The sequence below is a fragment of the Malania oleifera genome, chromosome 11 (assembly GCF_029873635.1).
Source record: "Malania oleifera isolate guangnan ecotype guangnan chromosome 11, ASM2987363v1, whole genome shotgun sequence".
In the NCBI taxonomy this organism is placed as follows: Eukaryota; Viridiplantae; Streptophyta; class Magnoliopsida; order Santalales; family Ximeniaceae; genus Malania; species Malania oleifera.
The window spans coordinates 67,474,943-67,499,524 of NC_080427.1; the positions used below are offsets into that span (position 1 = coordinate 67,474,943).

Below are 24,582 nucleotides of genomic sequence, written 5' to 3' on the forward strand. Positions count from 1 at the left end.
TCTCGAGTCTACAACTAGGGTGCAAGCCCTTTTATGTAAGTTCATTAAGATGTATGGGGTCCTAGTTGGGCCGTGTCCAAGTTGGGTTTTTGGTATTTTGTAACTTTTGTGGATGATTATTCAAGAATGACTTGGTTATATTTAATAAAAGATCATTCCGAATTATTTCTTGTATTTTTGTGCCTTTTGTTTTGAAATAAGGACTCAATTTGGCTTGCCAGTTCAAATACTTAGAAGTGATAATGCTAACGAGTTTTTGAGTGCATAATTCACTACTTATATGACTTAGTTTGGTATTGTTCATCAATCATCTTGTGCTCGCACTCCTTAACAAAATGGGGTTGCAGAGCAGAAAAATAGACATCTTCTTGACATCACTCGCACCTTACTTTCTCAAATGCATGTGCCTAAAGTGTTTTGGAGTGATGTTGTACTTATTGCTTGTTATCTAATTAACAGAATGCCATCCTATGTTCTTAATGGTAAAATTCCCTACTCCATTATTGTTCCTGATTCACCTTTATTTTCTCTTCCTCGTATATTTGAGTGTGTGTCCTTTGTTCATCAACTAACTCTTAGGGTGGTTGGATCCTTGTGCTATAAAATGTGTCTTTCTAGGCTACTCGTAAACTCAAAAGGGATATCGTTGTTATAGTCTTGTGCTACATCGCTTCTTTGTTTTTGTCGATGTTACATTCTTTGAGTGTACACCTTACTACACCCAGTCACTAAGTGCTTCTAAGCTCCATGACTCGTGAGTCGCATCCTTTGCCTAATCTTTCAGATTCTACGTTCCTGTCCTTGCCTAACCAACCATCCGAGTCCCCATGTAGTTCGAGTCCTTCTCATTGCCTTGCTCATCCTAATTTGTTGGTGTATTCACGACGATGGTTCCAAGGAAGAGAGCGTCCTCTTGCTTTTACTACCACGTCATTGGTTTCCTCGTCTGATGATCATACTTCCCATGATGTTGATCCTCCTATTGCTTTTCATAAAGGTAAACACACATGTACTCAACTCCTCATTTCCAAATATGTTTTTTTATGACTCCTTATCACCCTCCTATTATTGTTTTGTAACTGCTCTATCATCTACTACAAACTCAATCCTGATGGTTTTGTGGTTTGTCTAAAGAGGCTTGTCTTGTTGCTAAGGTATACACTCAAGTGTATGGTCTGTATCATTCTGATACTTTTTCTCTAGTTGCTAAACTTACATCAGTATGTTTGTTCATCTCCTTGGCTACTACTTGTCACTGGCTTTTGCATCAGTTGTAAAAAAATGCCTTCTTGCATGGTGACCTTGAGGAGGAGGTTTATATGGAGCAACCACCTGGGTTTGTTGCTTAGGGGGAGTCGGGCTTAGTGTGTCTGCTCAAGAAGGCTTTATATGGCTTAAAACAGTCTCCCAGAGCATGGTTTGGTCATTTCAATGCTGTAGTACTTGAGTTTGGTCTTCAACGGTGTGCTATGGATCATTCTATGTTTTATCGTCATACTTCATCGGGTAGGTTCCTTCTTGTTGTTTATGTGGATGATATTATCATTCCAGGTGATAATGATAAAGGTATTAAGAGTCTCAAACTTATTTTACAGACTAAGTTTCAGACCAAAGATATGGGATCGTTGAAACACTTCTTGGGTATAGAAGTATCGAGATCTCGTATTGGAACTGTTGTGCCACAAAGGAAGTATGTTCTTGATCTGTTAGATGAATTGGCTTGTTGGGATCTAAACCGGTTGATATACCCATGGATCCTAACAGTAAGTTAATGCCGGATATGGGTGATTTGCTACCTATTCGTGGACAATACAAGAGACTTGTTTGAAAGTTGAATTATCTCATAGTTACTTGGTCAGATATATCTTTTGCAACAAGTGTTGTGAGTCAATTTCTAGATACTCCGAGGACAAGTCATTGGGACGTAGTAATTCGCATCTTGAGATATCTTGAAGTTGCACCTAGGAGAGATCTTTTATATCGTGATCAGGGTCACACTTATATCCATACATATACAAATGCACATTGGGTTGGATTGCCTTCCGATCAGAGATCCACCACCGGGTATTGTATCTTGGTTGGTGGTAATTTGGTTTCTTGAAAAAGTTAAGAAACAAACTGTGGTGGCAAGGTCAAGTGCTGAATCAGAATATAGAGCTATGGCTCACACTACCTGTGAACTCAACTGGTTGAAGAACATGTTGGAAGAATTGGGTTTTCCGCATTCTCAGCCTATGAAGTAGATGTGTGATAATCAAGGTGCTCTTTATATTGCCTCCAACCCGATCTTTCATGAGTGGGCAAAGCACATTGAGGTTGATTGCCACTTTGTTTGGGAGAAACTTGTGCAGTAGCTCATTACAACCGCTTATGTGAAGTCGCACATGCAGCTTGTTAATTTGTTTACCAAAGCATTGGGTGGTGCTCGTGTTAGATTCATTTGTAACTAGCTAGGAGCTTATGACATTTATGCTCCAGCTTGAGGGGGAGTGTTTGAGGTTATATATGTCTTTTAGTATTATTTTTGAGTGTGTTAGTATGTTAATTAGTGAGAGTTAGTAAGAATATTATTGTCATTAGAATGAATTTGAAATTTGTATTATAAATAGAGGGAGAGACCTATCTTCTAATTAGGTCATTTTTAATCAAATCTTAACAGTCTTAACACAATTTGGTCATAATTCTCATTCTAACTTGTAAAACCTTAAGTTTGACTCCCAATTTTAAAGAATATCTTCAAGTCAGACATGTTTAATCTTGAATATCACATAGAAACAAAACAAATTCAGTCAGAGAACTCACAAATGCAGCAATAAAACCTGATTTTCTGATGCTAGCAGGGGCAATTTCTAACCTTTTATACCAAATTATTGTGCTTGCTTGCAATATATCATGTTTCATAATCAAAATATCATGCACAAATTAGGAGAAAACACCAAGTTCTTGTGGCTGGAACCAATTCCTTGTGATTTTGGAAGCAGGAGAACACTGGAAAATTTTCAGTCATAGGTTGCCAGCGCGTGGGGCACGTGTGTTGCTGGAGAGGGTCCTTTGGTGATGAAACTTGGGACAAAGGGAAATCAAAGGATGGGGATTCCACTGGTGTTGATGGTGCGAAAAGAAAAGAGCAGGAACTTAGGGTTTCAAAGGGGCTATTGGCTGGGAGAGGTTTGGCAGCGTAGGGCTTCACCGGTGGTTGGACGGTGATGGCATATTCGGGGAAGTGGTTTTGGGGGGTTCTGATTATGTTGGTAGTATAGGTGTCTTGAAAATCATCCAGGAAAGAGGAATTTGAAAGACTGGGGATAGGACTGGGATTTTGAAAAGTTCAGAACTGCTCTTTCTGTTTTTTTTTTTTAGACTGAAATTCAGAAATAGAGAGAGAATTAAGAAAATGAAGAAGAGAAAAGAAGAAGGTATAAAATTGGAGGAATTGTGGGACAGGAGCTGCTGCAAATAGGTTAGACAGCAGCAGAATTCAGAAATCAGAAAGACAGTCGAGAGAGTCATGAAGAGAAAAGAAGGTAGAAAATTGGAGGAATTGTGGGATAGGAGCTGCTGCAAATAGATTAGACAGCAGCAGAATTCAGAAATCAGAGAGAGAGTTGAGAGAGTTATGAAGAGAAAAGAAGAAGGTAGAAAATTGGAGGAATTGCGGGATAGGAGCTGCTGCAAATAGATTAGACAGCAGCAGAAATCAGAAATCAGAAAGAGATTTGAGAGAGTTATGGGAGTTATGAGAGAGAATTTAGGGAAGAAGAAGAAGAAAGAGGTCAGAATGCTGGTGGGCAGCTGTGGCTTAGGGATAGAACAGGAGATCAGAACAGAGAAAAGAAAGAAGAAGTGAGGAGGACGAAGAAGAGAAGTGGAGAAGAGTGAGGGCAAAATGGTTGGAATGAAATGGAAGAATGGAGATAGAATTTGGGCGCTGATACGAAATGATGCAGGGGCAGCATCAAGAATCTGCAGCCATGGGGGAGATGAGAAAAAAAATGAAGAGAGGAAGGAAGGGGAAGGGTGGATGAGGACATCTAAGGGGGAACTCATGTTCACTTCTCAAATTCAAATTCAACAATAACTGCTTACAACATGCCTTTCACACACTATTTATAAGAAAGCCTCTTCACATAAAATTGCATATAAACCCCTAAAACTACATGACGTTACAAACATATCCCTAGAATAAACAAATACTACAAACTAGTCCTCAAATACACATAATACTATACTAGTTAAATTAAACACATAATAAACTATTAACGAAACCCAACAATTCCCTGACACAACTCTTAGTTATTCTCCAGCAAGTATCTTCCCAAGGCTTGCTTCTTGTCCTACATCAGAAAGAGCTTTAAGAAAAATATCCTTTAGCTTCCTAAGAGGTGATTTTTTGCTGTCAAATTTTTTTTTTATTTCTTCTCCGTTCTAGTCTAACAAATAAGGTGAAGTGGGGTTTACCTTCCAAAGTTTTAATGCTCATTTTACCTAACATATAGAGCATGAATGTTGATCTGTCAGTTTTTGATTGAGCTTTGCTTCTTTATTATGTTACTTTGTTCGAGAATATGTTATGTGGTGTTGATGGTGTGCTTTCTTTTGTTGGATCTCAGAAGTATATTTTCTTTCAGTCAGGTTCTGTTATTTACTTGTGCATCACCAGCATCTTTTGGTAAACAGGTCGTTTCCTTGGTGAGCTGACAAAACAAGTGTTCTCTGATCTTGATGCCAGTAAATATCAGGTGTTCCCTATATATCCTATGCAATAATGCAAAGACTTCTTTTTCTTTATTGTTTTCATAAAATTATTGGTAAATGCGCTTTCTGCTCTTGCCACTATTGTGTAATTATTGAGGCTAATTGTAAAAAAGACAACTGAATTGTTAACCTTTTTTTTTTTTTTTTCTGTTTTTGTTTTCTTGTGATTCAATTATTTCTCATTTTGTGATTCTATTATTTCTCATTTCCTGCATTTGAGGCTGTTATTTTTCATTTCCCTGGAATTGGAGGCGATTTTCTGTATGACCACTAGGACTAAATTTGTTTGATGTAGAAAGTAAATCTTTGATCATGCTTATATGTTTTAAAGTGGCATGCTTTTGTCCATTTTTATCCTACATTAGTTGAATTTTGTTTTCTTATTTTTGTAGCTATAAATTTTTTTTGTGGCATGTTTATTCATTTTTTTTTTTCTTGTTTGAACCATTTATTTGCTTGTGCCCTAGGCTCATGGCTTGAGGGTGTGAAGTAGACAATGGGCCTGTTCAATAAAATTAAAATTCAGTGCTGCATACTGAAGAAGGCTCAAAATTTTGTGAACTGATTAGAGCTTGATTGAATCATTGAGTACTAAAAATTGTAGGTTTGGTGAATCCTAAACATTCGAACGTGCGTTTTTCTTTAAAAATCTAAAAATTATAAAAAAAATCCAAGAACTAAAAGAAAATTATCCAAATTAATCTGAAAAACCTACATATCACAAAAATTAGATGAATACAATGGCCAATAAAAATTCATGTCTGCAACAAATCAACATATATGCTTCTCCAATAAATTTCAGATTATTAGATCAATTTCAATTGAAATTTTTTTTTTCCATATCTTGGGGTTTGCACCAGGTCTGGTGCATCAGCACATTTGTGGACTGTTGGCACCAGAGTGTTAAATATATAAAATCACATTCCCAAGCCTCTCTGAATTTTTTTTTTTTCCATCTCTTGGATATGCACTGAATCTGGTATGTTGAACTCACAATGGGGTTGTTTGCCAGCGAAAGGTAACTATCTCCTCCAAGTCTTATGGTGGGAGGTGGTGGTGGAGGCATGGTGGGAATGTTGCTATTGTAGAAGCTGGGTTCCCTGTCCTTGGTGGGAGATGGCCCTTGGAGTTGCTGATGAGAAGTGATCGTGCAGGAGGTAGTGGTGGTAGCATGGCTATAGAGAGAATGGGATTATAGAGGATTAAGATTGGTAGTCGTGGCTCTTGGGGGATGTTGCTGAAAATTTTTAAGAGATGAAATGGTTGCTGACTGAATAAGAGGGGTTAAGAGTTTCCACTGCTGCAGGGAGACAAAGCCGAACTAACCTTTTAGTGAACAGGTCTATTAAGAGGCCATTCAATGCTAACAAACATCCCATAAGCTAGTAGAGATCTTGTGTTACAAAAAAGTTAAAATTGCTTGCCTTCTGAACAGCCTTTGAATATTTCGGGATATTTAGGGCCCGTTTGGTATCATTGTTGTTGTTTTTGTTTTTTTTTTTTTTTTCCTGTTTCCTGTTTCTGTTTCTGTTTGTGCATAGTGAAATAGATTATAAAACACGTTTGATATGTTGTCAGTTTTCTATTTTTGTTGTTGGATTTTAGCTATTTGCCAAAGAACTAAAAACCAGATTTTATGGTTTTTAGTTCTTTTGGAAACCTGTTTTCAGAAATTTTAATATACAGAAATAGTTTTTTTGGATTAATTATTCATTTTATACATTTTAAAATTAAAATCAAAATTAAATGATCATATGACTTTAAATATAATTCAAAGAAAACTATGCATCAATTTCAAAAAATAATAATTAAGTCAATTACAAAATACTTCTTACTATTTTTCAATTTTCACGTCGAATAAAATTTTTTTGTAAAGTAAATTTAAAAGTAGAACAATTAAGTAAAATAATTTTAATAAATGTTATTTTTATTATAGTAATTTTTTTAATGTGTATTATTTGTAATTTTATTATTTAATTATATTTTTATAATATTATTTGATTTAAAGATGAAAATGAGCATTTTTTAATTAAGTTTTTGATTTGTATTAGTTTTATAAATGTTAACCAAACAGGTTGCTGGTTTTTAGTTTTTAGTTTTTGTTTCTAGTTTTTGGTTTTTGTTTTTGTAATTTTTGACAGTGATACCAAATGACCACTTAGGTGTCAATTAAGCTTTGAAAATCACAAATTTTCTCTAGTAGGTCTTTGAAGCTTACAAATCTTGTATTGTTCTCAATAGTGCATGAGAATTAAACTGGAACACGCTAATATTTTGTTTGGGATAGGAAAAAAAGGTGGTTTCATTAATGAAGGAAGAATGTACAAAAAGAAGCATGAGAAATTCACCTAAGAAGAAAAGAGAAACAAAAAAAAAAGGGCAGCCCGGTGCACAAAGCTCCCGTGTATGCGGGGTTCGGGGAAGGGGTGGACCACTACCATCTAGTCAAACCTGAAAAACACACATCTTCAAAGCAGCCTGCTGCAAAAGCCCATAACAAGGCCATATTTCTGAATCCTATCCTAGATATCCCTATAATTATACGGGCATTCCATTCCAACCAAATACCGCACAGAAACAGCAACAAGCCCACATCTCCACAGAGGCCCAACTGATGCTACTACTACACCCTTGAAATAGCCAACAAAGAAAAGTCTATCTCTTTCCCAAAATGTTAAACAACTTATTCTAACCCTCCTTGGAAAAAACAATACAAGAAAAGATGAGAAAAATATCATTAACTATCAAACAAAGAGTGCATGCATCTGAATATAAAGCTGGGCGTTCTACTTTGCGACAAATTGTTGTTGTTAATTGTTAACTCTATTAAAAATAAACAAACAAATAAAAAAGCCTTTATCTTGGAGGAATATTTAGCCTTCCAAATGCTATGGAGTGAAAAAGGCTTCCATGAATCAAATGCTCTAAGAAAGATTTTCAAGAAAACTCCCCCATTGAATCTATTACCCTCAACCAAGCACCCTTCGTCTTGGAAAGATGAAACAAACATAATGAAGTTGAGAATTCCTCTGCCTCCTTGTCATTAAGAGAGATACAAAAATGGAAATGACAGGAGATGAAATCCCTTATTGTGGAAAAACAAAGAAGAGGAAATAACACTATTTTGATAAGGGGAAACAACACAAAAGGGGGAAAATAATTAACATCTTAGAATCGCTCACCCATATATGTTGGGAATGAATGTGAGATCCATTATCCACAAAAACTTGGTTTAGTAATAAAGAGAGATGCATCTCCAACGACACTCAAAGGAACATCTTATCCTAATATTTGTATCTTGCCCATTTAATTCTGTGTCATGTTTACTTCTAATAACCTTGTGGCAAAGGGAATTCTCCTCTAAGGGAAATCGCCATAGTGATTCACCATCATGGGAATGTTTTTAGACACCAACCCAACGTATGAAGACCCAAATCCTCCGTAGACTTACAAACCACTTCCCAACTAACCAAATTATCTCTCTCCTCCCCAGCCCTAGACCAAAGAAAATCTCTCGTGACTCAATAGTCCTAGCTACACAATGAATAGAAGATAAAGACATACTAGCCACCTTCTCCATCATAAGAGCCCAAAAACCGACCTTGGATTACCACCAAAAGAAAGCCCTAAAATAAGGCCTAGGGTAGCTAAAGAGGTCAACTCCAAAGGTCTAGTGTCACCCAGATGGTGGGAAATAGTGTGAATTCTATCTTTTTAGCCCTTGTCCCCAAGGAGAGATCTATGCAAGTGAGGGTCTTTAGATTTATTAGTCTTGTTAATAGACTAGACAAATTTCTTTCCAAACTATTAGCTAGGGCTGCAAGCGAGCCAAGCCGAGTTTTGGTGAGCTCAAGCTCGGCTTGAGCTCAATTTGAGCTTAAAGTTTTGTGCTCGAGCTTAACTCGTTTAGCATATATATACTTGAGCTTGGCTCGAGCTTGACTTGACTAAATCTTATTTCACGTTAATGAACAAGTCGAGCTCAAGCTCAAACTCGACTAGACTAAAGATCATTTCAAACTAATAAACGAACTAAGCCACTAAGCTAACTAAATTAATTGCTAATTAAAAAATATAATTTTAGACTAATATATTTTAAAGCAAAAAATTTAAAATAAAATATTTACTAAGATTAGTGCCAAGTTTGTGAGTTAGTTCATGAGTTGCTAACGAACTAGTAAACGAGCTAGTAAACAAGCTGTTAAACAAGTTGGCTCGTGAGCCTAACAAATTGAGTATGAACTAGATCGAGCTTGGCTTGTTTAGTTGACGAGCTCAAAATTTGAGCTCAAGCTCAGTTTGTTTAACTTAATAAACGATTTTGAACGAGCCATTATGAATTGAGCACCGAGTAGATCACGAGCGGCTTGACTCATTTGGAGGCTGGAGCCCTAGTATTAGCTAAGTGATGAGAGAGGTTTGGGGGACACTGAGACCATGGGTAAACTAGCGTCTATTCGAGGCAGGCAAATTGTAGATGCTGTGCTGCGTCTATGGTAGGTAGGGGCTTGTTTTTAAGATGGATTTAAGGGAATCGTGTAATAAGGTTAATTGTGGTGTTTTTTGGATGAGGTGCTGTTTAGGAAAGGTTTTGGACGTGTGGAGGGAGTGGGTTAGATATTGCCCGAGCTTGACCATTTGTTAGTTATTATTAATGATTAACCCAAAGAGTGGCTTGGGACAACTCGATGGTCAGGCCAGGGGACTCGTAGTCTCCGTTTTTGTTTATCTTTGTGGTGGATTCCTTGAGCATGATGCTAATGCATGCCTAGGTGTCACTAGTTAAGCTTGTTCGGGGCCTTATGCTTGCCTATACAGTTTGTCTTGTGCACATTTGGTGGGTTATCACAATGTGAATTCTAGTATATGTTTTATTGTTCGAGTAGGATAATAACTTAGTGAGACAAGGGAATATGAATTCTCGGTCAAAATGATGTTTCCTAGTGCTAAAGTAGGAATCACATAGAAAATGTGTGTCAGTCAATTTTGTAAAACTTACTAGCTATTGTAAACATGTTTAGCCTACTTGTCTCCCTTGCTAAACACACGTTGTCTATGGAAGTGTGATATTTTTCGCCTCACTTGTGTTTACTTTCATAATTTCTTACTTCTTCCACTTCATTTGTATTCGATGGTTGTGAACTTATTCATGTGGTGAAGTGTGGTTTACTTTTGGTTGACTAGTTAAGCTTTTGTGCCACAATAGGTGTGAATGTTTGGCCAGTAAATAGGGATTGGGGGTTATTAGTGGTTTGTTAGGAGGGAGGAATTGGAGGTGTCTCATCTTTAATGTTTCTTGAGGACAATGCTACAAAATTGCAAAAAAGGTTATTCTTTTGTTAGAAATCTTCAAAAAGTTTTTAGGTTTGGAGATCAATTTGCCCAAGAGTGGGATGGTTGGTATCAATTTGGATGGTAGAGACTTGGAGTGTTATATACTGGTGGGTTGTATCCCTTCAGAGTGGCTGCTTTCTTACCTTGGTTTCCCTTTGGGGGATAGTCCTACCTTTGTGGTTTTTTGGGACCTGGATTGAGAGGGTTGTAGGGGTGGAAGAGCACGTATTTGTCTTGTGGAGGTTGTGTTACACTCATTGGCGCCTCCCTTTCGAACATTCTTATTTGTTTCCTTTCTCGTTCTAGAGTTCCTATGAGTGTAGCTCATGCATGGCTTTCTCTAGTCGAGTTTTGGGGTGGGGGATAAGAGGGATCATCTAATGGGAGGTTGTTAGAAGACAAATCTGAAATGGGTAGGGGCTTGGCATGGTTTCCAAAAGTATCTCCTTAATTTGTAAATAGTTGTGGATTTCCTTTTCGAGGTTAATCCCCTATGGCACAAGGTGATAAAAAATAAATATGGGTTCTATCAAAAGGGGTGGGAGACTAGAGGAAGTGTCCTTATTTCTCATGTAAGCCTTTTAAAGTTTGTTTCCTTGATGATCTATCCATGCATTCCTCTCATTCATCTCAGAGCGGATAGTGGCAATAGGGTTTGGTTTTGGAAGGACGTTTAGGTGGGTGAGAATTTTTTGGAGTTGTTAGTGCCTCATTTGTTTAAGCTTTCTACTCTTCATGGCACACTTATTTCTTTTCTTCTCAAGGGGCCTCTCTTTCAAGGGATTTTCATTTTTTTTGGGAATCTCCATGATAGACTACTTACTGTGTTAGATTGCTTTGCTCCTTTCAACAAAGACGACGTTTGGGTTTGGGAGGGTGATTCTTTGGGTCTTTTCTCAAGATCTTTTCTCTTAATATTAAAATCACTTCTCCCAAATTTTCCCCTTGGAGCCACATCATTTGGAAGGCAAAGGTTCCTTTGACAATTCAGACTTTCATCTAGACTCTGCCTCTTTAGTAGAATTGATATACATGATCACACAAGATGATCCTTTAGTCTCTCAGTCCTGATGTGCGCTTGCTGTGCTCTGCGATGTGGGAGGTCTCTTGCCCTTGAGACATTGGGGTTTCGGTTCAACTAAGAAGGGCTGTGTTTTATGGCGTGGTGCCGTCTTTGCTATCTTATGGGCCCCTTGGTTGGGAGGAATGCAGAACCTTCAATGGCTGAACAGCTTCTCTAAGTTTGTTTTGGGATAGAGTTGTATCCTCGGCTTTCTTTTGGGCGCGTTCCTTCTGGGTTTTTTGGGGTTTATCACTGTCTGCAGTTCTTTTGTGATTTCTTTGGTTATTGTTCATTGTCCTCCTATTCTTTTACCTTGTTCCAGTCTTTAATAAAAATTTTCTCTTGCCAGAAAAAAAAAAATGATCTAGTGTCAATCAGATTAATACCTGCTATGCCACTCTTCCCCAAGTTTATTTTTAAACTTCATACCCACTCATAATAAGCACATTCAAACAAGGCTCTTGTGAATAGCTATCTCTCCGACTAGCTACTGCTCTTTCCTATATATTAACAAATAACAAGAAATGAATAAATATTCTTAACTATGAAACTATTTGATTTCTTGCATGCTAGAGTTGTTAAGTGCTGCTCTAGGAATGGGAGTTTATCAATTGAAATTTTTGGTGTGCAGTTGTTTTCTCTGAACTTTTTGTGTTTTCATATTTTCTTTTCTGTATAGTGCTTTTTGAGTGACCACTGTTTGCACTATGATGCTGTGTGTGTATTGAATTTTTTTTTTTTTGGGGGGGGGGGGGGGGGGGGGGGTGGGTGTGAATTGCTTGTAGGTTTAGGTGCATTTCTGATTGATTTTTTTTTTTTTTTAATTTTTTTGTTGATCATTTTCTAATGCTAATTGGTGTTACAGATGGCTGAATATAGGATATCAATTTATGGAAGAAAGCAAAGTGAATGGGACCAATTGGCAAGTTGGATAGTGAATAATGAATTATATAGCGAGAATGTTGTTTGGTTGATTCAGGTACTTTCTTAATCTCTTTGGGATCTATTCTGATTTACAATAGGTCTCCATGAGATCGCATGTGATTTATACCGTTTATTGGTAAAGTAGAAATTTTCTTTATTCACTTTCTCGGGAGTCTATCTGTGTGAATACACGTGTGCGCGTTCATGCATGTTATTAAGTAATTTACCTCTTGCCTTCGCATGACCGTCTATTTCTTTGACTCTTAAGTGTTTATGATGTTAGGCTTAGAATTAACTGGTGTCTCATTTTTTATCAGCCGAATTAACTGGTTCATCATTTTTTTATCAGACGAATTAACTGGTGCATCATATTCTCCCGCAATCTGTTTTTGTTTTAATTCCTTCAATTTTCTGATTGCTTCTGCCTTATAGTTGCCATCTTCACGTTCTTATGGTTTTCAAAATTTTTTTTGCTATGTTTTATTACCCTGACGTATTTGTTGTGTTTTGTTAATATATTTTACTTCTCATTCTAAAATACCCTCTTGTTTCTCCAGCTTCCACGGCTCTACAATGTGTACAAGGAGATGGGAATCGTTACATCATTTCAGAATATTCTTGACAATATCTTTCTTCCCCTGTTTGAGGTTACTGTTGACCCTGATTCACATCCTCAACTGCACGTTTTCTTGAAACAGGTATGCCGTCTTGCTGTTTATTTTTTTTACCTAGTTGTGCAGTTCTTACCACTTTCTCTATGTTTATGAATTGATTATGGAAATTAACTGACATGCTTGGTGAAAACAATTATCATATTATGAATGTGCCTTTTTTTGTCCACCATTTGCAATAAAAATATATTGGACTAAAAATTGTTTCTGGTTCTTGAATGAAGCCTAATATGGAAGGAATTTGTTAGAGAGCCTCCATTGTGTTGGATTAATTAGCATAATTACGTTTTATGGACATGCAACTAAGACAGATTTAGACTGCTTTTTGTGAGTCTCTGTTTGGTTTAGTGGTTTAGCAACAAAACATCATTCTTGCACAAAATACCTGGTTTCAAATCCCAGGAGCTGGAGAGGTTGGGGCTTGTGAACAGTGAATACATACAAAGGGGAATAAAAAATCCCCTCTGCTCATCAATTGAAGTGTTGTTCAAAAGTTGAGTCTCAAAATGCTGGTCACTGTGAAAGACCTCTGTTTGGTTTAGTGGTTTAGCAACAAAACATCATTCTTGCACAAAATACCTGGTTTCAAATCCCAGGAGCTGGAGAGGTTGGGGCTTGTGAACAGTGAATACATACAAAGGGGAATAAAAAATCCCTTCTGCTCATCAATTGAAGTGTTGTTCGAAAGTTAGGCATCTATTCAGCGTATTCCAGGGGTAGAGATATTCTCTACAATACAGATGCGCGTGCACACTTACTGTGTTTTGCATGGGCATTGTATGTCCAAAGAGTGATACTTGTATTTTTTTTTTAAATAAATAACACAAAATTTCCATCAATAAAATAAAATAAAATAGAATAGAAGTCATGAAAACTAGTTTTCATTTGTACACATAATAGTACAAATGTTTCTTATTCAAAATTTTATATTATAAAGAATTGTACGAGGTACACATGGGTGTTTAAATTTTGTCTCGTTTTACTAAATTCTCTACATATGTAATTTTGGTATATTTCCTCTCTACATACAAGTAGGGGTAAGGCTGCGTACACTGTGACGACCCTCCCCTTACCCTCACGAAGCAGGGAGCCTTATGGCCCGGGGACGCCCTTTTTGTATGTAATTTTGGTACATGGATCATATATGTTTATGAGATGTCTGCTATTATATATTGTCAAGCAAATAAATTTTGTACATAACTATAATTTTTAAATTATGAAGCTGTTAAATTTTAGCATTCAAATTCCCATAGTTCATCAATGTTTCTAATTTGAATGCTTCACAAAAAATGGTTTCATATACGAATATTACACATGCATGTGCATAAGCATGCATATGCCTGTGCAAAAATCACGAACACATATGTGGGCTTATCCAAGCTTGCATGTGTACGCACAAACACGTGTGTGTGCATTTGCATGCTATACATGGCACTGTGCACACATGTAAATAGACATACATACCTGCACCACATATGATCATTTGGAAGTACACACGCGTGGACATGTTCATTTGTGTTCATTTATGTGCATATGAATAGATACACCAGCATATATTCCCATGTATATACACGTACATATACACTTGCCCATGTATCTAAAACATGCACATCCAGCAATGAGCAATTGATGTTTGATTGCGTACACAAATAAATAGACCTTAAAAAAAAAAAGAATCCAAAGAGGGATCATTCAATGTAAAAAAGTAGGAAAAAATATCAGATTTATATTATGTTGTTGACATTTGGGTATAATATTGCTGACGATTTTAGTTTAGAAAATATTAAGTGTCATAAAATTATGTATTGCCATAGTAATTTAAGGTTGCTTGGTGCATATGTAATATATTTTGCCCGAAGGACAACAATGTAAATTGAATTATGGATAGAGGGACTTGAAATAATGAAAAAAAAAAATGGTGAAATAGGAATGATAAGGAAGTAGTGGAATGATTTGTGACTAGTTGTTACCGGCAGCACTAGGTTGGGGTTTTGAAATATTGGCAATGGCAAAATTGGAAAAATAAAAAGCACAAGCATCTCAACCTGGGCAGTGGATGTTGTGTGTCATGGTTTTAGATTGTGGTAGCAGGTAGCGTAACATATTGGTAACGGGTGTAACGGGAGGGAGTAGTGGATGTTACATAACGAGAAGCGGGTGTAACAGCCGTGGATTTTTGTCAAGCATGCACAACCTTGTGCATATAGTGTATTTGCATGTTTTAAGCTTTTAAACCTTCTTGGAAAGAGTTTTAATATATTTTGGATGGTAAGGGGTAAGAAATTTACATTTGTTTTGAACCACCATTGATAGAAAAATTACATGTGCGCGCGTAATTGTATTTTCTCATTGTTCTTATGCGTGATAAATTCTTATGTGTGATAAATTAATTAGTAAAAGGAAATACATTATACACTTTATTAATCTATTGGACACATAAGATGTACAAATAATATAAATATATAATAACTAGAAAAGAAAAGAAGGTTGAAGTTGAAAAATATAGAACATAAATTTCAAATTGCTTATATTATCAAAATAAAATATTTTCTTAACAAGATATTATTTTGGTGTTAATTATTGCATCTCTTGTGAGTATTTAAAAAAAATAAAAAATGTATCATTATTGTCCTCATTATAATCTTTTTCCCCCTCCCGTCACATGGTATATTAAGAATGATTTATGAAGGGGAGGGGGGGGGGGGGGGACAAAAGTGAGAAGAAAAAATAAAAAAATAAAAATTTTTTTTTTGGCGTAACAGTCTTGTAGCGGTTATGTAATGGCCGTAGCAGCCTTTACGTATCAATCGTGGCCTGTAACGGCCGCTACAGCTGTGATTTTTCTTCCCTCACTGATTTCGCAGTGTGTAACGGTATCGGGAACCCAAAATACCATTACTAATGGCGTTACGTAACGGTCACAATTGTTATTTAAAACCATGGTGTGTGTGTGGGGTGTTTTGTATTTTGTGGTTGGTGTGTCCAATTTATAAAATTCATGTCTTCTGCAAGGCTGCTAAGCTTTCGAGTGTCATTTGTTTGGCATTGCAGGTTGTCGGGCTGGATTTGGTGGATGATGAGAGTAAGCCAGAAAGACGCCCCACAAAACACATGCCCACACCAGCTCAATGGAACAACATATTCAATCCTGCATTTTCGTACTATGTGTATTATTGTTATGCTAATCTGTACACGCTAAACAAGGTGCATATTAAAATCTAGCTTATTTCCTTTTCTTCCCAATGCTAACTAGGACTGTCGTTTGCGCATTTTATAGTTGCATAATTTAATTTTCTTCTTTAAATCTTTTTGAGAAGTAAATGCTTGATTAAACATCATTTTCAAAAATTATATGCGAGCTTTTAACTAAACCTTGTACCTGTAAATTATAAGATGCCATGTAAAGTCTTGGCCCTCTCCTTGTAGCCAAGAAAAGGGTTAAAAACTCCAATTGTAAAAGCTGTAGGTTAAATTTGAAAATCTTAATACCTGAAAATCTTTAAATCATGAAAATTGAAGTTCTTGAGCCCTAACCAAAGATACCATTGACTTTGAAAAATTAGTGTACTTTTTGGAATATAAAATTATTGTTTATGATGAGGAAGTCGAATTATTGTATATAAATTTAAGGGGTAGCTAGCTATGTAATCAGCTATCAGAATACCAAAAAAGGTTTCTATGCCTCGTGGGTGCATTAGGTCCTTGTGATTATATGCGCATCTTGTGATTATTATTATTACTATTATTATTTTTAAGTGCATTAGGACCTCGTGAGTGTTTCTATGGTTTGCAGCTTCTTCCAACATGGCTTGAATAATCTTTTAGTTTCATAGTGTTGCATTTTCCTTCCTTGAATGGAATGAATTCTAGATGCTTATGCTTTGTTTGATACTCAGCTTCGGGAGTCGAAGGGCATGACAATTATCAAATTCCGTCCACATTCTGGGGAGGTATTCATTGATACTCCACTTTGTTACTAGAATCAGTTGGTACAATTTTCATACAATTGCCTCATAGTTCATTTATTTTCAGGCTGGTGATATTGACCACCTTGCTGCAACATTTCTTACGTGTCACAATATAGCACATGGAATCAACCTTAGAAAATCTCCTGTACTTCAATATTTATATTACTTAGCACAGGTTAGAAGGAAGACAGCCTCTTTCTTTTTGATCCATATCATTCTTTTGGGGTCTGCAAATGCTTGTTGACTTGCTTATAGTGCATCTAATTGGTCGCATGTTGGTTATCAGATTGGTCTGGCTATGTCTCCTCTGAGCAACAATTCTCTATTTTTAGACTATCATCGGAATCCTTTTCCTATGTTTTTCCTACGGGGCCTAAATGTTTCCCTTTCCACGGATGATCCGTTACAAATCCACTTGACAAAAGAACCACTAGTGGAAGAATACAGCATAGCTGCTTCTGTAAGTGTCTCCTCTGTTCCACCCAAAGAAAAAAAAGTAAAAGAAGTCACCATGATAAGTATATTAAAGTGCTTCTACTGCAGGTTTGGAAGTTAAGTGCCTGTGATCTTTGTGAGATTGCTCGTAATTCAGTGTACCAATCTGGCTTCTCACATGCTCTGAAGGTATGTAATCATGTTATGGATTGATAGATGTTAATATTTGAGCAGGGATGATCTTTTCCTCTAGTATGTTTTGTTCTTATTGCAATGCATCTGGCTAAAAATAAAATAGTATCATCTATTGGAAAATTGAACATTCGAGTCACAAATTTTAATTTTTATTAAAGTGCATTTGAAAAATCATGACCAGATAATTGTTTATCCGGTATGTGCTTACTCCCTGCATTTTCTGGTTGCTGCTAAATTTATAGAATCTATTGAGTGTGCAATCATATATCAAAAATATTTATGAAAAAATTTCAGCTTTTCAAATAAATTTATTAATCATTTGAAGGAGGTTCCGTGCTAGTTTCTTTCAAAGAATTTGCATGTTATGATTATACATGTAATTCTTTTGAATTTAAACACTAGTACCTCAGCCACTGTATTTTTTTGTTCAGTCACACTGGATTGGGAAAGAGTATTACAAGAGGGGACCAGATGGAAACGATATTCACAAGACAAATGTGCCTCACATTCGGTTGGAATTCCGGGACACGGTATGTGCTTGATTTTCTTTTTTGTTGGTTGGTTTGTTTTTTCCCCCCACAAAATGGATGACACACACACAGCTTTATAATCAGCATGATGTGTGAGATTTACAGGAATGATGAAATTAAATGTATTAATTTTACAAAAGAAAATAATAATGATAGAATGTAATAATATTTAATCAATATATTACTTCAATTTTAAAATAAATAATATTTTAAAAATAATGGTTTAATTATCATCTAAATACTACAAAATAGATATTTAGTCCTTAATTGTCAAATGCACCAATTTTAAACCTAAAAAATGATTAATATAAGGAAATAAAAAAATTCTAACTAATAGGACTTTTGCCATGAAGTCTTGCAACCAATGAAATACTAGTTATCTAGTCATATTAATTGCTAATGGACCATTTTTCAATCAACCTATATAATCAAGCATTTATAAAGATATTTCTTCTTGAGTAAAAATAATTAAAAGTTTAACACAAAAAATAAAAAAAATTAGACATATTTTATCAAATGAAATATGAAAATATAAAGCGATGCTTTTTTCATCATATGCTACCATATAAACAGTAAAGATTTGAGCAACAATGCTGCATCAACTTTGCATTTTAAAAGGATAAAAAATAACTCAGGATTTGACACTTTCAGAAACTCTATTCTGTACCTTATTAAGGGAAGTACAATTTCCTGCAAGTTTTTGGAACAATTACATTATCAAATTGAAAAAAAAAATACTATAAATACACTAAGGACACATTTGAACTTGCAAAAAATTAGGAAAAGGAGAGGAAAATATGAAAGAATTCTTATTTCATGTTTGATTATAAAGGAAAGCAAGAAAGAAAATAAAGTATATAAAAAATCAATTAACAAAAAATTAATTTTACACATCATTAATATCCAAAGTTTCTTAATTTTATTATACTAAAACAAAATTCTTTCTTTATAATATTTTGATGTAGAGAGAAAATACAACGGATAATAATTTGCTTATTTTCCTTTCCTTCCCTCGAACAAATCTTGGATCCAAACGGAGGCTAAAAAAGTATGTAGTAAAGAGCCAAAACAATGATAAAATTTATTACAACTTCGACAGTTTAACAAACATCATTTATGCAAAAAATGATTTTAAGAAAGTGAACCATAGTTTTATGCTAAAGGATTCTGGAGTGAAAAAAAAAATTAAAGACATTACACCGCAAACTAGACCGGGTAAAATGGGTCCAGACCTGATGGTTCACCTGTGACCCGCCCGGTTAAAACGGGTCTAGGTTTATGGAAACCAACTTGTTTCTAAACGAGTGAACCCGTGACTAGCCCGTTTATAAACGGGTCAACCTGGGTTCGGGTTGGGTCACCCACCGGGTGATCCGTTTATTTACCTATATCTGCACATTTAACCCAAAGGAACCCTAATTTCTTACCCACACTAGTCTTGTTTATAAACGGGTCAACCCGGGTTCGTGTTGGATCACCCACCGAGTGATCCGTTTATTTACCTATATATACACATTTAATCCAAAGGAACCCTAATTTCTTACCCACACCAGTTACCCACTGCCCTTTGCGGCTTTGCCCAATACTGCATGCCGCCCACCCTAGTCATGTGACTTACCCACTACTTTCTTACCCACACCAGTCATCCTCTTGCGGCAGCCCAGTACCGTAGCACCAGCATGCCGTAGCCGCATGCTGTCGCGCAGATCCTCTTGCCGCATGCCGTTGCCTTAGTTTGTCTCCCTCTCAGTGCTCTCACTCAGCCTCACTCTTGTTTCCCTCAGTCCCTCTCACGATCTCACATTCTCACCCTCAATCTCCCCCTCCTGCTCACTCTCGTCTCCCTCAGTCCCTCTAACGATCTCACCCTAAGTCTCCCCCTCCCTCTCACTCCCAAACCTCAATCTTTCTCTCTCGGCTCGGCTGACTCTCACATCTCAAAGTCAATCTCCCTCTCTTGACTCTCTTAGTCCGTTTGTCTCCATTTGCATTTTTTTTTTTTTACATTTTACGTTTTTTTTAAGATTTAATAAATAAAATAAGGAGTATTTTTTTTAAAAAATAAATTTTAAAAAATTAAAATATATAATTATTTTTTACATGGGTAATCTGTGACCCGTCTGTTTAATAAACGGGCGGGTTAGGGTTTACATGATTCTAACCCGTTTAATATCGACCCGTTTATGACCCGTCTAGTTTACAACCCGCCCGAACTTGGCCCGTGAACCTGTTTTGCGACCCCTATCGTAAACATAGAAAATAGTAGTTGTAATTGGTGTTTTAAAAGGCGAAGGCATAGGGCGAGGTGTTTTACCCTTAAAAAGGTGAGGCGTAACCCTCAAGGCGTTGAGGCATAAGCCTTTTGGGAATTTAAATTTTTTACTAAAAATATACATAAATAAAATTAAATTTTTTTTTAATTTTATATAAATTTTATTAAAATAAAATTTATTTTGTAGTTTTAAACCCTAACTAACTTATAGTGGGGCTAAAGTCAGAACTTCAAGTTCAGATCTCAGCATATGTGTGCTTTTCTTGTTTAAAAAAGAGCCATGTGTCCCTAGCATGTATACATATATATATGAACTCCACAGCAGATCCCAGTTCCTCATCTCTGCAGTCTCTTGTCTCTTGACTCTCGTCTCTCAGCATCTCTCACATCCTCTCTCTCTCTCTCTCTCTCTCTCTCTCTCCTCGCTTGCTTCTCAGACCTGTGTTCTCTTTCTTCTGGACAATCATCAAATGCAATGGGAGGTCCACGAACAGTCGTTGCTACTCACGGAATGAAATAGAGTTCACGAAGATGAGAGAAGACACTGGAGATTTGGGGGTCTGAAGTACTTCAAGTGTTGAGATTGTCGGGTCCTTGAGATGGAGAGAGATGACCTTAGAAGATAAAGTTGCTAGAGTAGGAAAATTTGGAGTCTATTGATCATCTGAAATGTTGTCGAAGGTTGTGAGAGAGGATTGTTCGTTAATGGAGGCTTTGTGATTTGAAGAATCTCAATGAACGAATGAGCAAGAACCCTTATATTTACATTCTGTACACAATCTATGATGCAAATGCATCTCTGGTAAAGGCCTAAAAGGCACACTTTTTGGGTCGAAGTGTATGCCCAGCGTGAGAAGGCGCATGCCTTTGGGGATTTTTTGACTTTATAATTGTGCCTTGGTGTGTTTTGGGTAGAAAAAGCATTGAGCCCTAATAACACCTTTTAAAACACTGGTTGTAGTATTAATAATAATCCTTAAGTTTTTTGCCATTGGCATATTAGGTTGAAATACATATAACTTGATAGTTGGCCAGGATGTATCTTCCTCGAGTGTCAATTGTGATGTTACAAAGCATAAACATCTACACATACATTGATCTCTGAGGAATGGAAGAACTGATTAGCCATTAGTTGATAATGTGTATTATGTGGAGCATAATAGTACTAATATTAAATATCAAACACTAACATAGGAATTAATATGTAATGTAGTTAAGGTCTTTACCCCAATCTAGGGAGAAATGTTGCAAAAATAATTTTCTTGAAAAAGTTATGAATGCAAATCTCTTGAAATAAATTATTAAATCAATTGTTGACAGCCAAAAATAAAGAAAGAAAAAAGCAATCCAGCCCAGCATCTTCTAATTGGTGGGAAGGACAAGGTTTGATTTTGAAATTGCTTTACCCCATGTTTGGAGAGGCCTTGGATTTGGAGTTGTATTGAATTTGAATAAAATGATGTATAAATTTTGTTGAAATTTGTCCAAATACACCAAAATCCAAATCTAAGGTCTGAGATCCTTGTGCCCAACAAACACTACCTTAGTTTCTGGTAATGTAATATGCAGCAGAATGTCCAAACAGAAGCAGATGAATAGAAAAAAACAGAATAAAAAAACAAAAAAAAGAATCTGCATTGGAAGTTTTGGAGAGAGGAAGTTGTGCAGGTCTCTAATGGGAAGAAGGGATATCTGGATGCAGCAGATACAGATCCTCGATGCAAAGTGAAATTGATCATGAAACTTTAAATAAATTGGGATTAGAGTTCCCGCGAAAGAAAAATTACATCTCAAATTAGATAAGTAGGGTGTTCCTTCATTGGCATGGCATGCACCATCTGCCTTATCCTCGCTGCTGATGCTGTGCAGCATGCCTGCTTACTGAACTTCCTCAAAACCCCTGCAACTTTGCTCTACTTTCTTTGAAGATTTGGAGAAGGGTTGCGGTGTGGACTCCCCAAACATTGCAACAAAGTTAATATAGAAAATTTCAAAGCCCATGTCACCCTTTACACCTGTGTGGACTCCTCAAACATTGCAACGAAGTTAATATAGAAAATTTCAAAGCCCATGTCACCAGAATTTGAGGAAATTTATTGGGGCATTTGAGAATGCGAAAGAGCAGAAAACAAAGGGTAGGAAGAAGAAGCTTCTTGAACATCACACCCAGAGGTGACTGGATGAACCTGGTTCTAGAAAAAAGAAAAAAAAATATTGTTATGCTGCGTGGACAAAGTGAGGAAGCTTCGAAAGCTTTTGTTTTTATTATTGCTAGACATACACGTCACATGTCATTATGTAGTAGCAGCTCTCTACTCGTGGAAAATCCAGATATGCTTCTTTGAAGTTTCATACTGACAGGAAGTGAAAATTACAATTTTATTTTATCAGCTGGATAGAAGTGGTTTTTTTTGTGAGGGAAAACTTGATCTGGAAAATGGTTGTCAAGAACTCAACAGCATCATGTTTTTGCAGGATGCAAATGTCCTTTTCCTCCTCTCTCTCTCTCTCTCTGCTATGACTATGTGTCTGCCATCTTATGTTAATGCTAATAGTTGAATAAAGCTTGGCCAACCAGTTATGTCTTCCCCCAGACCCTTGGCCAACAATACAACCATTTTTTTAACATACAACCAAATTGTTGTTACATTCACAAGTATTGAGCCCAATAGAAAGAACCATATTTAGATAAACAAAAGGAAATAAAGTAAAGAGTGAACAAAAGTGAATAAGCAACTGGTGCAAACATGCCATTGCAGATATGGAGGGAGGAGCTGCAACAGGTTTATTTGGGCAAAGCCATTATACCTGCAGAAGTGGAGAAGTGATGTGCAAGGGAAATTCATCTACGCCATTCTTGGATGTTCATAAATTTTCCAGAGGTAATGATTGTTTCTTCCACTGGTTAAATTGTAATTTTACCCATGTATTTTTCGGGAAAAAGTTTATTTCATATAGCTTGCGAATTTTGGGTTTTTTTCTGATCAGTTGCTGGATGGGGATTACTGGTGTTTCCACTGCTTTTTCCAGCATCAAAGAAATTGTTCTCTTTTTTAGTGTATGCGTGCGTGCTGAGAATTTGGCGTCAAATACAATCAGAACCCAAGACTCCCAATACATTTATGCAAGTGGATTATAAGATTCAGAGCGCCAGAGAAAAATCTTACTTTTGGAAATACGGTGTATAGCGGCGAGGTGCCACCGTTGGTTCTGAGCAAAAATTATTGAAGTTAAAAACGGAGCTTTCATAATATAGATCTGGTTTACGGTCGGAGCACCAAGCTAAAATGCAAAATATGCAGAGAATTTTGCACTGTTGTAGCTATATTATCACACATGTTATTTTCATCGGGGCGAATAATGCAAATTGCTCTCTTGCTTCAAAGTTTTGATTCTAATAATAGTTTTTTAAAATTTTTTATTGAGGGGGGTGGGGTTTGAAATTTACTAGCTGAATTATGTATAAATATCCCTGGTTCCAGTGGGACAAATGTATACGCCATACTATTATAAGACCTTCGATTGCCAATTCTCTCCACTTTTTTGTCTCCTGTTTTTTGTTTTTAATTTTTTTGACTCTTTAAATTCCTCTTTTTCCATTAATGTCTCGTTTGAAGCTCAGAAAATATGTTAGCTAAAAGGATTCACATTTTCACCTATGATTTTTAAGAAAATAAAAAATATATTAAATTCATAAGTTAAATTTTATATATTATTAATATATATATTTTTAATTTTTAATTTTTAATAGAGAAGGAAAATACAAAAGAAAATTAATTTCCACATTTTTCTTTTCTTTACTGTATACTTAAATTTGGGCATAATTAATTGAACTCTTGCTATCCCGGAAAATTGCTTAAGAGGATACATCCTGCGTTGCTGCCAATCTAAATATATCTTAAATAACTAAACTATTTTGTTGCTTGTTATCAAGAGCTGCAGTTATTTTGCGTCTCCCTTTGTTCTCATTAAATATTAGATGCGCACCACAATCAATATAATACCATTAGTGTTTGTATTTTAATTAAATTATACAGTTAAAATTATTTTTTTTGTACACATGTTGCATGTTTAAATAGGGCATACAACTTAGTGTATTTAATAATTTCTTCATTGCGTGTAGAAAATATTAGTCAGCTTACTTGAGGAAAATATTTTTCATTTTTACTTTTTCAAAGGATTATAAAAGTTATAGTTTATTTTTTAGGTTTTCAAGATTTGTATTAAAAAAGATACAAAATAAAGAATTTGTTTCCTTGTCTAAACTTTTTTTTTTTTTTTTTTTAAATATTTTAAGTTTTAAATTTTAAAATAACTATAAAAAATTGTTCTATTGTTTTTAAAATTCAGATAAGGTAATGTTAGATCATGAATTTTAGGTTTTGAATTTGAATTTGTATAACTTTATAAGAAATTTCATATATATAAGTGGTAC

The 24,582-nt window shown here is 35.8% G+C and overlaps 1 protein-coding gene across 3 annotated transcripts in view; it reads left to right on the forward strand.

The window, feature by feature from the left end:
* Positions 1-23,685, forward strand: part of LOC131168026 (AMP deaminase) — a 44,283-nt gene extending 20,598 nt beyond the window's left edge. The window contains exons 10-20 of one of the 3 annotated variants that reach the window (XR_009140209.1): positions 4,678-4,739; positions 12,018-12,131; positions 12,634-12,774; positions 15,799-15,951; positions 16,644-16,697; positions 16,780-16,890; positions 17,002-17,175; positions 17,259-17,339; positions 17,777-17,875; positions 22,907-23,029; positions 23,136-23,685. Coding sequence is in view for 1 of the 3 variants with exons in the window: in XM_058127173.1 (XP_057983156.1) it covers positions 4,678-4,739; positions 12,018-12,131; positions 12,634-12,774; positions 15,799-15,951; positions 16,644-16,697; positions 16,780-16,890; positions 17,002-17,175; positions 17,259-17,339; positions 17,777-17,875; positions 22,907-22,975 (1,058 nt within the window). In the remaining 2 variants the exon portion in view is untranslated. Of the gene's footprint in view, positions 1-4,677; positions 4,740-12,017; positions 12,132-12,633; positions 12,775-15,798; positions 15,952-16,643; positions 16,698-16,779; positions 16,891-17,001; positions 17,176-17,258; positions 17,340-17,776; positions 17,876-22,906 lie in introns of all 3 variants that reach the window. The other 2 variants (XR_009140208.1, XM_058127173.1) reach the window with 2 other exon arrangements.
* Positions 23,686-24,582: the final 897 nt, after the last annotated feature.